The 15,860-nt window shown below is 45.1% G+C and overlaps 1 protein-coding gene across 1 annotated transcript in view; it reads left to right on the top strand.

Annotated features, from left to right (window-relative positions):
• Positions 1–15,860, top strand: part of FOXO3 (forkhead box O3) — an 89,008-nt gene that overhangs the window by 60,268 nt on the left and 12,880 nt on the right. The window contains exon 2 of the mRNA XM_039725463.1: positions 11,873–13,307. Coding sequence (XP_039581397.1) covers positions 11,873–13,273 — 1,401 coding nt within the window. The 3' untranslated portion in view covers positions 13,274–13,307. The remainder of the gene's footprint in view (positions 1–11,872; positions 13,308–15,860) is intronic.

Here is a 15,860-nt window from a genome sequence, read left to right as displayed (position 1 = left end):
GATACCTGGCATACTTAGGAGGCCTTGCATTCTTGAGCTGTGAATGCTGTGAACAGTGTCATAAGAAAAAGATGATGTACAAAGGCATCATCATTCTTAGCATTGTCCTTTAAAATTTACCCTGTGTCTTGGACATGTAGGTGTTGAAAAAGAGCTTACTTCAAGCAGTGTAGTTCCACTAATAAAACTCATCAGTTTTCCCCTAAAAACCAGATGTGGCCTGTGTCCACACAACCCATGTGAGATCTGGGTTAGTTTCTCTAAGAAGCAGAAAGTTATCTGAGAGAGAATATATCTGGAGGAATTGTAGGGGCATTTCAGAGTGCATACAGCTACTGCAACCTCAAAATGCATAGATTATGATTCAGCAAGTCAAAACTTTGAATTTTCTGGGGTATAAGATGGTGTCTGTGAAGGTGGCTCAAGGCCTGTCCCAAAGGGCAGGGAAGACAAGGCTGGTTTGTGCTAGCAAATGAAAGCAAAACAAGTCTCTTGATTTTATTTTCTGTAGAATCTTTATGGAGTTAGTGCTTCTTTGTCTGTCGGTTGAGGCTGTAAACTTTCACATGCAAGTGTCTTCTACTGGTGCAGTCCTTCCCTCACTTGGAGCTCAACCAGACTGCATCCTATAGGGTAGATAATTCTTGTCATATTACCTGGTAAGTACTCTTGCTGTTGACACAGTCAAGGTCCTAAAACCCATTGTCCTGTGGCTCCACAGCTGCCTCTGAAAAAGGCATGTATGGAGCAATACAAAGACCCCATTGTGGCCCGAGTATTGGCCTCAGGAGGGATTACTCATGTGTACAGGTTCAAATCCAGAACATGAAAAGGCTCCTCCACTCATCATTCTGCTATTCAGGCTCTGGTGTTGGGGTGGGGCTTGAACAAAGCATGGAGTGCTGAAGCATTTTGACGCAGTCTAGCTTTAGGCTCAACATTCAGCACTTGGGGATTATGATTGTGTCGATGATGGTGGTCTTATTTTCTCAAACTAGGTAAACAGCTTAAAAAAAAAAAAAAGATGACTCTCATACTTGTGCATTTACCTGGATCGTGAGGTTTCTGGGATGGTGCTGCTGCCAGTTACGTGCGAAACAGGAATGTCCTGCTTGCTGCAGCAAAGGGCTGATTCATTGGCATTGTAATAGGTGTCATATTCCCTTTTGTCAGCTCCTCAGGTATATTTTGCCCTTGCAGTAAACAGAAAATAAATTTAAAAAATCCAGTAGAACCAGTAACATGCAAGTCATCTGAGTGAGGTGAGGTTCAATGAAAACTTAAACAGTTCATAATCATAAGTGGGGTTAGGTGAGGCTGGGATGAATGTGGAGATGTAGAGTTTGGTTGCGTGCAGAGGAGCTCTCTGAAGCTGCTATGCCCTGGGAGGCACTGGGAGTCACCATCCCAAAATCTGCCTGCCAGAGGATGAGATCTACCCCCACCAGCAGAGAGGGTCAGGCGCTCTCAGATGAGAACAGGAGGACAGGCTGGTGGGCCTGTTTGGTGGAGGTGCCCCTTTCTCCCCAGGACTCCCAAGGGTGGCTGATGTCGCTAGCTCCAGGTCTGACCTGGAGCTGCCCAGATTTTAAGTCTGCAGAAAGGCTTTTTCCATAGGAAGGGGGGAAAAAGAATCAAGTGCTGTCAGCTTGGAGATTGCATCCAGGGCATCACAGCATGGGAACTAATGCCACATGCCTTGGTGGTGAGTTTCTGGGTAGACCTGGTTTTGGGACTGAGTGCCCTGATCAATGTATCAGTGGAAGTCAGATCAAAGAATGGGCTGGAAAAGACTGCTGGAGTAAACCCACTTTGCTGCTGTTCTTGTAAAAACGGTGTGGAGATGGATATTTTTGTCCACCCATGTCATCTGGCGCAGCATGAGCTGTGTTTATGTATACAGAAAGCAAATCTGTAGGATTCTTCAAATATACTCCTAAGTGCAGTGTTTAAAGTATGTTCCCCAATGCTGAAGGAAAATACAGAAGTCTATGTAACCAAGAAGCTAGGGAGGACACGTGTTATTCTCAGGACGAAAGCAGAATACACATCAGAATACATCAGAAGGAAAACTGATCACTTTCTACTTTCAAAAGGCATTAATATTTTACAGCTGCCATTATGTTTTGAAGAGTGCTCAGGTATTTACTGGTAGCTATCCAGTCTGGAGTCATGAAGGAGATACCTGTTTTTCAAGTTGTTCTGTTCACTTATCCCTTGTCTCCTAATTGACACCCTGTCCACAGCAGTGCTGCAGTAACTCGGTGGATATCTGGAGTCACAGCTGCATGTTCCCACACCAGCTGCCCTTTGGAGGCTCCCAAAGGCTTTTTGCCTGTAAAAGTCAGGGGTCAGACCCACTGAGAGCCACGCTTAGGTGCATTCCCAGCTTCCCCCAGAGCTCAGGTCTGTGGAGCAGGACCATTCCCTTTGCCACCTCAGCTACCAACTGAAGCACATCATGTTTTAAAATGCTGTTGGTTTTTTTTAAAAATCAGAGAGTATCTTCTGGTTCAATAATAAAGTAATTATGTGCTTAAAATAGCACAGGAGAGGGGTCCTGTTTCAGATTAGCTGACAGAGCAGAAATGCTGGGGGCTGGTTTGGAGGCTGCTTTCTCATGAGAAGGTCTCGGGTGCCTGTGCTGGCTTCTGAAGGGCTTGCTGTGGCCTGATCAAACTCAGTCAGGCGACAGATCTATTCCTCTCATCAGTCACATGTTTGCTGTAACTGTCACCAGATTCACAATTTAGTGTGTGCAGCTCAACACTTCCAATTAATCCAGGCTGGGTGTTCAACAATCTATCATTTCGGTGCTAGAGCTTCGCGGGGCTGCATGCAGGGCAGCCTTGAGCTTGGCTTCCAGGAGCCCTGGAATGCTGTCTCCATGCACAGAGATTTTATTCTTCCCCTGCCACTGTGTGGTGGGAGTTGTTGCTGGTTTAGTTGAATTTCATAGAAAGTGTTAAAAAAATCAACCCATGACTGCAAAAGATTTCAAAAAATGAAGATTTATAATAGGTGATTCAGCAGTGAGAGGCTTTTGTGATCTTCCAAGGGAAGCTACTATTTTTAGTGAATTATTATAAGCAGTAGCATCACTCACATTTATTTATAAAGGCATGAAAGAACGCCCCTACGTGTTTCTAAATAGTCAATGTATAGTAACAGCCATATGCTGAGAATGAGTAAAAATAGAATTGAGCACTCTGGCTTCCACAATGATGTGTGAGAGTTGTGCTGGGATCTTTGCATCTAAGAAATGAAAAACAGAGGCTTTTTTTTCCTCCCTAGATCTTCTTTCTAGCAATACAAACCAAACGCCTTCATGGTGAAAGTCTGCCTTGCACTAAAATTTAGGATAGAGGACACAGTCTCAAGCTACGTCAGGGAAGGTATAGGTTGGATATTAAGAAAAAATTTTTCACCAAAAGAATAATAAAGTACTGGAGTGCTCTTCCCAGGGAGGTGGTAGAATCACTATCTTTGCATGTGTTTAAAAAAAGACTGGACATGGCACTTGGTTGCTATAGTCTAGTTGAGGGGTGCTAGGGCATAGGTTGGACTCGATGATCTTAGAGGTCTCTTCCAACCTCATTATTCTGTGATTCTGTGAAAATTGCATCGTTTTCATTAAGGTCAGTGGTCTGGGTGACCACTGAGGTTTGGGAGGACTCTTCCAGTAGCTTCAGCAGCTGATGGATTGGAGCTGTGCTGACAGGAGTAGGTGGTTTTGTGGGTGTTACTGTTATGTACAGTGTTCAGGTAGATTACTCGCGTGTGCTTGCACTTCTCTGGGGGCTCTGTGGTGTGGAGGAGAAATGCAGCAATGCTGTGCTGAAGGAGCTCCACAAATAAAGCATGGTGTTATTTCCAAAGTTCCTACAGTGGAAACACTTCAAATGCTGGGGCTTGCCATTGAGAAACAATAGGAGAAAAGAAAGATGTTATCTGCTGGTGATACCACTCCTGAACAGAAATTACAAATGTTTTGCTCTGGCTCTGCAAAGACCCAGCCCTGTGTGTCCATTGCAGCCTTTTTGTATGCAGCTCCTTGGCTTTAAGTTCAATAAGGGCAACATCTCCCATTTTCTTGGTGACTCTGTTCATGTCCCAGTCAAGCCTGTTATGAGTTCCCTTGGGATTTCACTTTACAAGAGCAATACCTCTCAGTAAATTCTTGCTCTTAATTAAGTTAAATCCTTTTATTTAAATCAACTGTGGTTTTGAGTTTTGGGCAGCCACAATATGAAGTAGGTGGAAGGGACTGAAAAAGGTGCTTCTTGACAAGGTGCCCTAGTAACCTCAGTGACAGTGCCTGCCTCCTGATTCCCAAATCTTATTCTAATGTGGAGTAGCATTGCCACAGCATGCAGAGGATAACACTTTGGTTTTTAGGGGATTTCCTATAGCAAAGGGGGCTGAGATACCTGGCTCCTGACACTGCTGGGGGTTGCTGGAGAGCTTGACCTTCCTGGTCCGCAGCTGCGTTAAAGTATCAGCGTTTTCCTTGCACTCTGCTTCCCGTCTCCCAACACCCAGTGTAAATGACAACCAGCATGCTCTACTCACAGCAAAACAAATGTTATTTATTAGAGTCCTCATGTGGTCAGAGCATGTCTGACTGTAAAATAACTGGAGATTTTTCTGCTAACTGGAAGTGTGGTGCTCTGAGGCAATTTCCAGGCAGTGTATATTTTCAGCTAAGTTTTATTTACGTCAGCGTAGCAATTTGCAATATCACTGTTTGCAAAGAGCAAGGCAGTGGTTGTTTTAACTAGAATTAATTTTTTTTTACTTTTCTTACTTTTCTTTTTTTTTTTAGGAAAAACTTTGAAGTCATGACTCAATTCCCATAGGTCCATGCTTTGAGATGCTTTCCTTTTGAAAGAGGAGGGCACAAAGCCCCTTGGTGGGCAGGTGGCTCGCTGCCTGCCCTCGTGGCCAGCGCAGCTGGGGCAGCGTGGTGTGCGTGTCGGGGAGGGTTTGTTTTCCTGTGCTAATCACTTTCTCCTGTTGGAATTTGGCACGGCGCGGTGCCCCGTGTGCGGGATACGGGAGGCAGATCCATGTACTGCTCTCCTGTCTGAGCACGTTTCAGGGGATAAACCTTTTCTGGACTTGCTGTTCTCCCAAGGAGCTTAAATCCCTCAAGGCTCTACTCTTCTGGGGTGGGGGACAGTGGGCAGTGGCCTCTTCTGGTGTTCTTCCCCTACCACCAAGGTCAGAAAACTCCTCTGAAGAGAGGATGAGGAGGGGAAACCACAGAACCACCCTTCAGATGTGGAGCTGACTTTCTTAAATCTGTGGGATATTTTTTTTCCGTTTTCCTGAAGGAGGGCGTGCGTGGGTAGGGCTGAGCCTGTGTCACCCCACATATGCAGGAGTGTGAGGATGGTGCCTTTGCCAGCTGGGTGTGAAGGGCTGTACCCTGCAGGGCTCTGCTGTGCTCTGGCTGCCTGTTCCTGCTGAACAGCTGGTGGGATTTTTGGGAGCTGCCTTGGGAGCATGCAGATGATACCAAGCATCAGGCATCAGAACCACTTTGGGTGTCAGGAAAGATTTCTTTTTCTCCGTGTAATTTTCTTAATGCTTTTTTTGTCCCTGCAGCTTCCATACTTTAGGGAAAATATAACAATCTGAAACACATAATACTTGTTCTAGTATGGAAAAGAGGCATATCAGGACAACATGGCTGGAGAGATATTGTGGGAGAACTCTCTTTATATTTTAGTTCTTGATTTTTCTGTATCTGCAGAGCACCCTCACTACTTTATTAAATTATATACTTTTTTCTGGTTTGAAAAAACTCATGGGAAAGAGGAAGAAATTCTGAGGCCACTTTGGGACTTCAGGGTTCTTTGAGAAGTGTAGCACTGCAGCCTTATGCAGCTAGGCAACAAGGGGCTGTATGGAACCAATAGATTGGTAGTTCCTAAAGATCAACTTCCCTAGGTTTGCAAATCCCTTTCACCTGGAATTCCTATGTGCATGCACACAGTTGGCACACAGTTTAGCCACTGCATCTGTTTTCTTGTTTACTTGCAACTGAATCTCCTTGGGGACTTGAAAGCAAACAAAATGTAAAATATGTGAAATGTAAAATGTCCCACTGTGCTCTGCACTGATGCAGCATCCCCTTTAGTCCTGTGTGCAGTTTTGGGCACCACAGGATAAAAAAGACATTGGGCTATTAGAGAGCGTCCAAAGGAGGGCCATAGGGGTGGGGAAGGGCCGTGAGGAGAAGCCATATGAGGAGCACTGAGGTCACTTGGTCTGTTCAGCCTGGAGAAACAGGGGGAGACCTCATTGCAGTCTGCAACTTCCTTATGCTCTGCACTGATGCAGCATCCCCTTTAGTCCTGTGTGCAGTTTTGGGCACCACAGGATAAAAAAGACATTGGGCTATTAGAGAGTGGAGGGCCATAGGGATGGGGAAGGGCCGTGAGGAGAAGCCATATGAGGAGCACTGAGGTCACTTGGTCTGTTCAGCCTGGAGAAACAGGGGGAGACCTCATTGCAGTCTGCAACTTCCTTATGAGAGGAGGGGCAGACACTGATCTCTTCTTTGTAGTGACCAGTGGCAGAGAATGGCATGAAGCAGTTCCAGGGGAGGGTTAGGTTGGATATCAGGAACAGGTTTTTCATCCTGAGGGTGGTTGGGCTCCCCAGCTAAGTGGTCACAGCATCACTTGTCTGAGTTCAAGTGTTTGGACAATGCTCTCAGGCACATGGTGTGACCTTGGGGTGTCCTGTGCAGGGCTGGGTGTTGGACTTGATGATTCTCATGTTTCCCTTCCAACTCAACTTATTCTGTGATTCTATGATTCTGTGAAAACTGGTAGTTGAAGCAAGTTTTGAGTTATTTCATGAGAAGGCACAGACACTGGTCTGGACAGGTGGGCAAAATATGTTGGATTATTAACAGACTCCAGTTTCATCAACCACTGAATGCAAAAAAAGTAGGCTTTTCTTAAAGAAAATAATTCTTTTGTGAAAGCTGTCTCTAGGGGTGTTCACCCCAAATGAGACTTGTGTGACAGCATTTTGAACAAGATGACATAAGCTGAAAACTGAAATTCAAGTGAGCAGGCAGAACCATGGAGAAGCTGGACTCCCTCTGTTCAGCTGGAGGCTGATAAGCTGGAGTTCTTTTCATGGCTTCTTTTCAGTGGTATTAGATCTGATGCCTTTCTCTGCTGCGTGGCTACCAGACAACTTCATATGGTGAAGTGAAAACATTATATATGTTAATACAGCATAAAATAAAGTGTAATTCTCCCGAGTGAGCATTAGCAGCATTTATGGGTCTGCAGATAGTGTTTGTTTTTCTCCCACCATGTCTTAATATCCCACTTGTTAAACTACTGCTTTTGATTCTTAGCCCTAAATCTACAGTTTAGGAGCCCCTATCTGAAGGAAGCTTCTCACTACAAAACACTGAAGGAAAAACAGACCAGTGTGTAACTTGGACTCATCAGCCACCAGCTGCAGCTGCACCTCATCTTGCTGATCTTCAGGCTTAAAAAAAAAAAAAAGGCAGGGACTTTTAAGAGTTAAGTTACACAACTCTCATTTTATTTTTAAAGCGAGTGGATTCCTTGTTGCGTTGTCGAGGATGATAAATTGATACCACATGTTGCTTCCAGACAAAAAAGACTCTGTACTGCAGTGGAAGCACTTGCAGCTGGTGTCTGAGTTAGTGGACAGGCTCCACAAGGTAAACACTGCTTGGAAGAGGCTGAAATGGGCACAGGGAGGGGGAATTTTCTCCGTTTTAAAAGCTCAAGCATTTGCTGCTGTTGTCTGACTGAGTCTGAGTGTTGAAATAATACACAGTCCCAGCCTTCTTGGGAGACTCATTCAGTTGTTTGTATCAGATTAGGGACAGGGCACTTTGGAACTGCTTGAGTGTCCTCTCTGTCAGCTTGCCTGTTTGCAGTCTTATCAAAATATTGAGAGAGGCTTGTGTAATTAGGACATGCTAGCTGATCTGGGGGGATTTTCTTGCAAGTAAAATGTAGCTGGATCCCTCGATGAGTATTAACCAAATAAAACACAGTGCAGTGGATCAACATTTGTTGAAGTTGAGAACATGTCCCTAAGTTTGGGGAAAGTGGTGTAAGACCTGGTGTGGCTGCCCTGGCTGTTCTGGCCCCCAGCTCACCCCTTCTCCTGGTGCCATCAGCCTAAGCCAAGGGAGGACAGGAGCACTGCTTGCCTGTGGCACTGCACCAGCCTCTGCTCACACCAGTTCTGCCTGCTCTCTGTGTTCCTCTGCCCTGAGTCCTCCTTGTCTCCAGGGACAGTCCCTCTTCTTGCAGGAGCACTTTCAAAGGGGACTTCAACCCAGCTGGTCTGCCCTCAGGGTAGTACACGATGCTCTAGATGTTATCTGCAGGAACCTCAGTCTTCTGGCTTTCAGTAGAGCGCACGACATTCTTCAAGTCCAGTATAAATAGTAACACTAATAAAGGGAGGAGCTCATCATATTTCTTTTTTGCTCTGCTCGAGTGCAGTCCATATGTTGTACCCATCGGTGGTATCCGAGCTGTCTGCAGCCTGGCTAGCATCTCTCCCATCTACATATGGTCTCCAGGACAGATGATAGAAGTTCCTTTATGGATTTTTTTAAAGTTTCTCATTGCATTTTGGCATGGAAAAATATGTTAAGTTTCCATCATCAAGGCCTAATTCATCTCCCACATAAGTCAAAGACAAATCCCCATTAATTTCATCAGCAGTGGGTTTAAATGAGAAACTGTATTTTCTTTGCTTCTGCACCTCCTTTGTGGTTTGTTGCATGGTCATATATTAGTAATGCCCCTAGTTGTGAGCAGCAATTGTCCCATATATTTTCCTGTCTCTTAAGCAGATGGGAATATTTTCTGACAGCTCAGAAAACAGGTAGAAAATACAGTTATTTCCATCCAGATTGCCACCTGGTAACACAGTGCAACAGCCTTCACTGATGTGAGTTGTCAATCCTGGTGGCTTCTGTAGCAAAACTTGCATGAGAAAGGATAATAGGATCCAGCCCTGATTTGATTTGGCAGGGCACCCAACAGAAGGAGAAACCAAAAAACTCAGATACTGTTGCTGAAGAGGTTAGTGTGGGAGGTTACGTGAAAGAAGTGGGTTTTAAGGCAGTGTTTGAACAGAGGGTGGAGATGGGGTACACAAAAATAAATTAGCCCACAATTATGCTTAAGAAAATCTTCCTGCAGAAGAAAAGCAAAGAAAAACAGAAGCAGGATTGTAAGTGGCATAGTGCTTAATGTAAAGGAAAACAAACTGCTTGGATTTTTTATAGCTAGCAATTTCCAGTGCAGAAGGATTATTACATTCTTTTATTATTTGTGTAAAACCAACACTGAGCAAAAAGATATAGTAAAAAAATTACACATGTGCATATACATATCCACACATGAAGGAGTCCTCATCCTGAAAGGTGCCTCAGTCTCACAATTTTACCATTTAGGATTTTTCATGGTTTTACGCCAAATGCTTTCATACTACGGATACCAGCAGCAGAAATAAGCCCTTTTATGAGAATACTATAGGCAAAAAACTGTTAGCTGCTGGCACTTTGGCTGAGTGTTTTTATATCTGAAGCTGTGCATGGCACGCTGCTTAAGCCACTTCAGGTGTTTCTCCTCTCTTAAGATTTATTTTTCGTTAGCAAGAATCACAATGCCTTGTATTCTTATACCCAGCATTTTTAGGTGGGGAACAGCATGGTTTGTATGGCTTTTGAAGCCTGACATGGAGTTTGCATGGAGAAATCCCTGTGCAGATGTTCTCACAAGTGGTTGTCCATGGAAGTTACAGGGAGCGAGGGTGAGAGCTACCTGCAGAGATGCAGAACAAGCTGGAGTATCAAGAAAAGTTATTTTCTAAAAAAACATTGGTTCTCCAGCCGGTTTTACAGGGAGAAACCTGAGAAAGTAAGGAGTGGTACCTAGTTATTAGAAGTTAGACTGTTGCCAGACTCAAAATATTGTTAAAATGCCATCAGTTAAACAATAAAAAGCTTTTTCCCTCCTTAAACTGAAGAATTATTATGATGCAGCTCAATCCACCATATTTTGATGGCATGGTAGTCCCTCAGAAATGGACATGTTTATAGCTGAGGCACTGACCCAAACTTCTCTTGAGCATGTCAGCAAAGTCTGATCCGTTGCTTTGTGTAAATTGTTTAAAACATAACAGTTGCTGTTCTGAAGCGTGGTCCATATGATTTCTCTTTTCATTAAGTGATAATCACAACCACGTCTGCTGTCTGCGTGCGAGAACTTCAGGCATGTTTTCCATTTCACAATCTGACAAAAACCACAAAACAGTTGGAAAAGAAAGGCATTTTATACTGAAAAGAATTGTTTTTAAAAAAAGCTGGGCTGTGCTTCTTTACGTGTATCTCCAGTTTATTTATGCCAAGCATCCGTGTTTCCTAAGGATGCAAATATTGAGGTGCTGGTGAATTATTTGTTGACTGATTCATTCTTTGCCCATTTAAATCTGGAGTTTCTTCAGTGTTTTGTAAACGAAGGGCACTTGTTCTGAATAGTGTGATTGTGTTATAGTCTTGCTGACTGTGAGTTTTTAAAAGTTGATAGGACAAATGTGATTTTATCCTTTTCATAGATACACCTGGTAATTGCCAAAATTTAAGAAAAAAGAACTCTACACTCTTTAAGCTTAGAGGAATAGCACAAGGGGTTTCTCAAAGAAATATTTGATAGCTCCAAAAATCTTTCGGATTTCCACATGAGAAAAAAAAAAAGATGGTTTACCAAACCTGGAAGCATTCACACTAACAAATACTATTTCCTTTCTTTGATCCATATTTTAAGCACAAGATCAGCAGGATGAGTGGAATGGGATTTTCATCTCAGTTATTGTGGCTTAAATCCAGTGCTGTTTCTCTGGAAGTACCGTGGGCTGGTTTTTCAGGCTTTTTCTGATTCTGGGGTGATTATCATTGGTTTGAGCCAATGTGGTGTTTGGGCAGTTTGATACTGCTGACTGGTGCAAGCAGGTACAATGCAAGAGCAGGCTGTGTGCAGGCTCCCCTGGGAGCCCTGTGTTCCATAGCATCCTGTACAGCACGGAGTATCCGGCTGTGCACAGCAGCTTCATCCAGCTCTGTATCCAGCAGCTTACGGGGACAGGGATATCATTGCATACTGTGTCACATCATGTTTTGAAGACGGTGAGGATACTATAGCGAGGGGACAGCTGGCCAGCTACTGCCGTATGGGCATAATTCTGGTGCCTCTAATCAAGAGAGAAAGTACAGCTTAGTCATGCACAGAGTGCCTGTGGGAGAGGAGCAACAGCACTTGCAGTTTTCTCAGGAATTATTATAACAAATACACGGCACACGTGCCCATGAAGAATTAAAAAGACATTTGCAGAGGCTGTGATGAGTGTGACTACCCCTCCAGCCAGATTTTTGCTGTGCCTTCGCACTTTTTATTTCAAGGAACTGATGGCAAGATTACTGATAATAATAGTTTGTCCTGAGTAAAAAGTAAGGGATAAACATCTAGCTCCTTTCTAGCAGGAATGTCACTCTCTTAGGAATGTCACCTTTTGTTAGGATGAAGCTTTTAGGAGTGTGGAGATGAGCACAAGGAATGCACAGCTAGTGCAATTTGGGGCTTGCTTTACAGCAGGATGCTACCGTGCCACTGTCACACTCTAGCCCTCCTATATCCAGCACCTGAGAAATTGACTGAGTTGTCCAGGAGGGTCCAATGATTTTATTCATGTTGGTGTTATCATGGGATGTTGGTTTAATGATTGAGATTTGGGTTGTAAAAGAAGTGGAGTGCTGGTCTTGATGCTTTATTTTCTTCCTTTCCTGCAGAATTCAATCCGGCACAACTTGTCACTCCACAGCCGATTCGTCAGGGTGCAGAATGAAGGCACCGGGAAAAGCTCTTGGTGGATGATCAATCCAGATGGCGGAAAAGGCGGCAAGGCGCCCCGGAGACGCGCCGTGTCAATGGACAACAGCAACAAGTACACCAAGAGCAGAGGGCGGGCGGCAAAGAAAAAGGCAGCCCTGCAGACAGCCCAGGAGACGAGTGAGGACAGCCCTTCCCAGCTCTCCAAGTGGCCAGGGAGTCCCACCTCCCGCAGCAGCGACGAGCTGGATGCGTGGACAGATTTTCGCTCCCGTACAAATTCAAATGCCAGTACGATCAGTGGCCGCTTGTCACCAATTTTGGCAAGCACAGAGCTCGATGATGTTCAAGATGATGATGCTCCACTTTCTCCCATGCTGTACAGCAGTCCATCGAGCTTGTCCCCATCGGTAAACAAACCGTGTACTGTGGAGTTGCCTAGGTTGACTGATATGGCTGGGACAATGAACTTGAATGATGGACTGACTGATAACCTCATGGATGATCTCTTGGACAATATAACACTCCCTCCCTCCCAGCAGTCACCCACAGGAGGCATAATGCAGAGAAGCTCGAGTTTTCCTTATGGTTCCAAAGGTTCAGGGCTGGGCTCCCCATCAAGTAGTTTCAACAACGCTGTATTCGGGCCGTCGTCCCTGAACTCCCTCCGCCAGTCACCCATGCAGACAATTCAGGAGAACAAGCAGGCCACCTTCTCTTCCATTTCTCATTACAACAACCAGACACTGCAGGATCTCCTCACTTCTGATGCGCTTAGTCACAGCGATGTCATGATGACACAGTCTGACCCACTCATGTCCCAAGCCAGCACAGCTGTGTCCGCCCAGAATTCCCGCAGGAATATAATGCTCCGCAATGACCCCATGATGTCGTTCGCCGCGCAGTCCAGCCAGGGTGGTCTGGTCAATCAGAACCTGTCCCATCACCAGCACCAGTCCCACAACTCCTCTCTTAGTGGCAGCCGTGCCTTGTCCAATTCCATCAGTAACATAGGCTTGAGTGACTCCAACAGCTTGGGATCCACCAAACATCAGCAGTCACCTGTCAATCAGTCTATGCAAACACTTTCTGACCCGCTGTCAGGCTCCTCTTTGTACTCCTCTAGCGTGAACCTCCCGGTCATGGGACATGAGAAGTTCCCGAGTGACTTGGACCTGGATATTTTCAATGGGAGCCTGGAGTGTGACATGGAGTCCATTATCCGCAGTGAACTCATGGATGCCGATGGGCTGGATTTTAACTTTGATTCCCTCATCTCAGCTCAGAACGTTGTCAGTCTGAATGTGGGGAACTTCACTGGTGCTAAACAGGCTTCATCACAGAGTTGGGTACCAGGCTGAAGGATCTTTGAGAACAGGGAAAACGGGCAAACAGGTCAGTGCCCCATAGACATGGTAAAATAATTGGTTCCATAGTTTTATTGGAGTTTGCACCAAACCCTTAATAGTTAGCACACACTAATAATAGTAATTTGGCTTGTGATGGCTTGCTGTGTGTTAGTATGCAACAGGCACAACCAAGAAACGTGGAGGTGTGGAGGGAAACGAGGCTAAGCTATAAAAGCTGCTCGACTGCAACACTGTCAGCACGCATCTGGTGTTCAGCGCCCTTCTTAATTTAGGCATGCAAAATGTTAATGACAAATCAGGCAAACCAAGGTGGAATATTTGTGGTTTTTAGGAATCACAGAGCTCTAACTCGTCTTCTTTGAAGTCGCAACAGATGGATTCCCTCTTGCAGCCGATGCCACGTGTAGCCAAGCTGTGTTACACAGGGATGGGCGAGGGGCTGTGCAGTCAGTGGAGCAGTGTTGCTGTGAGGGAGGAGGAAGAGTGTCTTTGCAAGATCAGAGCACTCACTTGGGATCAGGTGTGTGGGACAGAATCAGGGTCGATCAGGGTCATGCTGCTGCTGTGGCATAGCAGCACTAGCAAAGTTGTTTGGGTTTGTTTTTTTGTAAATTGTATTTCTTGGCTAAGAAAAGATATCAAATGGAGGAGTTATATATTGGTGGGATCCTATCTCAGGAATGTCCTGGCCTACTTAATGTTTTAAGTATGTAATAACTGTTTCCTCCTCCCCCACTCCCTGAATGAGGTAGTTGTCTTTTTGTTTTGGACTCCTCCAAGAGAATATATGTAGATTTGAGTTCTGACATAGGTGTTTTTCAAATGTTAGCTTCTTCAGATTAATTTTTTTTCAAGATTGATGTGGTTTTTTCCGTTGCTTATTTTCCACAGCTGGGGACTTGTAATCACTGTTTCTGTCATTCTTTTGTGATTCTTTAGGATCCTGCCCATACCTCTGCCTGCTCACACATACATATTCCCTGACTCATAGGGCAGGTGCCACACAAAGGGCCCTTTCTCCTTTGTTTATTTATTAGTATAAGGGAGTAAATTTCAAAATGTAGTAGGATAAAAGGTTAGCTATAAATTATTGAAAGTGTTCTATTAACTTCAGAATAGTATGTAGAGCATCTCAGTGGTGAGGTTAAATGAGGCATTCACTCAGTTTACAGCTTACTTCCAGCTTTCTTATTTTCCAGGTGAAGGACAGAAAGAAGGAGTCAGTGTCCTTTGACTTTACACTTGCCTAATTTGACCCTTTCATCTTTAATTGCATTTTCATTCACTATTTCACAGTTAGATGTTCAAGGGGAAGCTTTGTGGTAGGTGAGCAGCAGTGGTGAACCTGGAGAATGTTCTCCTGTTTCCTGTGGGTACAGAGCACCTCAGGACACGTGCTGTGATCTGCTGTCTGTGAGGGACAGCAAGGCTGCCCAGGCAGCCTCCTTTCAGTCGATCTGCAAAGCTGCTGTGCTCTGATGGAGTTGTTGGTGTGCACAGTCCTTTCTCTGTCAGTGCAAAGATTTCCTCTGGTTCTTGCACATCTTCTCACTCTTAGCAAGAGCATTGCAATGCGCAGCCAGTAGACGGGCTGTGGAGAAGGGCTGTAGAGGACACTGTGTCCCACAGACCCTGAGCGAGGCAGCAACTTGGCAATGCCAGGGCCACACATGAATTTTGGGGTTTCTTCAGTTCTGGTAGTGGAGAATTTAGGAAAAGAAAGGGGGGGAAAAAGAGACTTGATTCAAAGTTGAAGAAGCAAAAGTTTGCAGCAGGTCATGCTTGCTGACCAGTTCTCTCTTCCTTCAGGTGCGTGAGCTGTTTGGATTTAAAAACCTTCTTTGCCCAAAGTAAAAAAAAAGGCTGTAGGGACTTTATTGCTGTGCAACGTCCAGCAGTACAGTCTGTCAAATGGGGCCTGGAAAATAGATGTTATTGATGGTTTTGCTTGACACAGGCAAATAGGGCAGCCTCTTGCTTCCATAGCTTCGTGTGCTGCATGTAGGTAGCGGCCACCGAGGGGGACTTGTGTGGGCAGCGTGGAGGAGACACAGCACCCCACCTCCTCACTGATGCTCCCTGCTGCCTCTTCACCCCGGCCTCTGGCATCCATGGAAAGCATAGCTGCCATGATCTTCTTCAGGCTGCTCCCTCCGAATAAAGGAACTGACACATCTGTGTGAGCAGAGTCTCACTGCAGAGGACAGATTTATTAATGAGACAGCTCTCCTCGGCCGATTGCTGTCCAGTCATCTGTGGAAGCCTCTCTCCCTCTCCCTGACAAGTGGACCAGCTGCTGTGGGGTGTCTCTGGTATCAGGTGCAAGCAAGATGATTTCTGCTGAGCTGGTTCATCATGCACCCTTCCTCATCTGTTAAGCAGCGCTGTTTGAGAGTTTGCCTCCCTGTGAGCATCTCGTGTTTTGATAGGGGCTTCTTGCATGACATCAGATGCCATTGTTCTGAATTGCTTTTCTTGGTTACTTCTCCAATAGGGATCCCTGAATTAAAATCTTCTCTCAGCAATGTTCATGACCCCAGTAATGAATCTCTGCAAGCCCAAAGACTGAGGAATGCTT

This window comes from Passer montanus, unplaced genomic scaffold (genome assembly GCF_014805655.1).
Source record: "Passer montanus isolate IOZ18808 unplaced genomic scaffold, ASM1480565v1 scaffold11, whole genome shotgun sequence".
In the NCBI taxonomy this organism is placed as follows: Eukaryota; Metazoa; Chordata; class Aves; order Passeriformes; family Passeridae; genus Passer; species Passer montanus.
The sequence above is the reverse complement of the archived record's forward strand: the minus strand, read 5'-3'. Positions and strand labels throughout refer to the sequence as shown.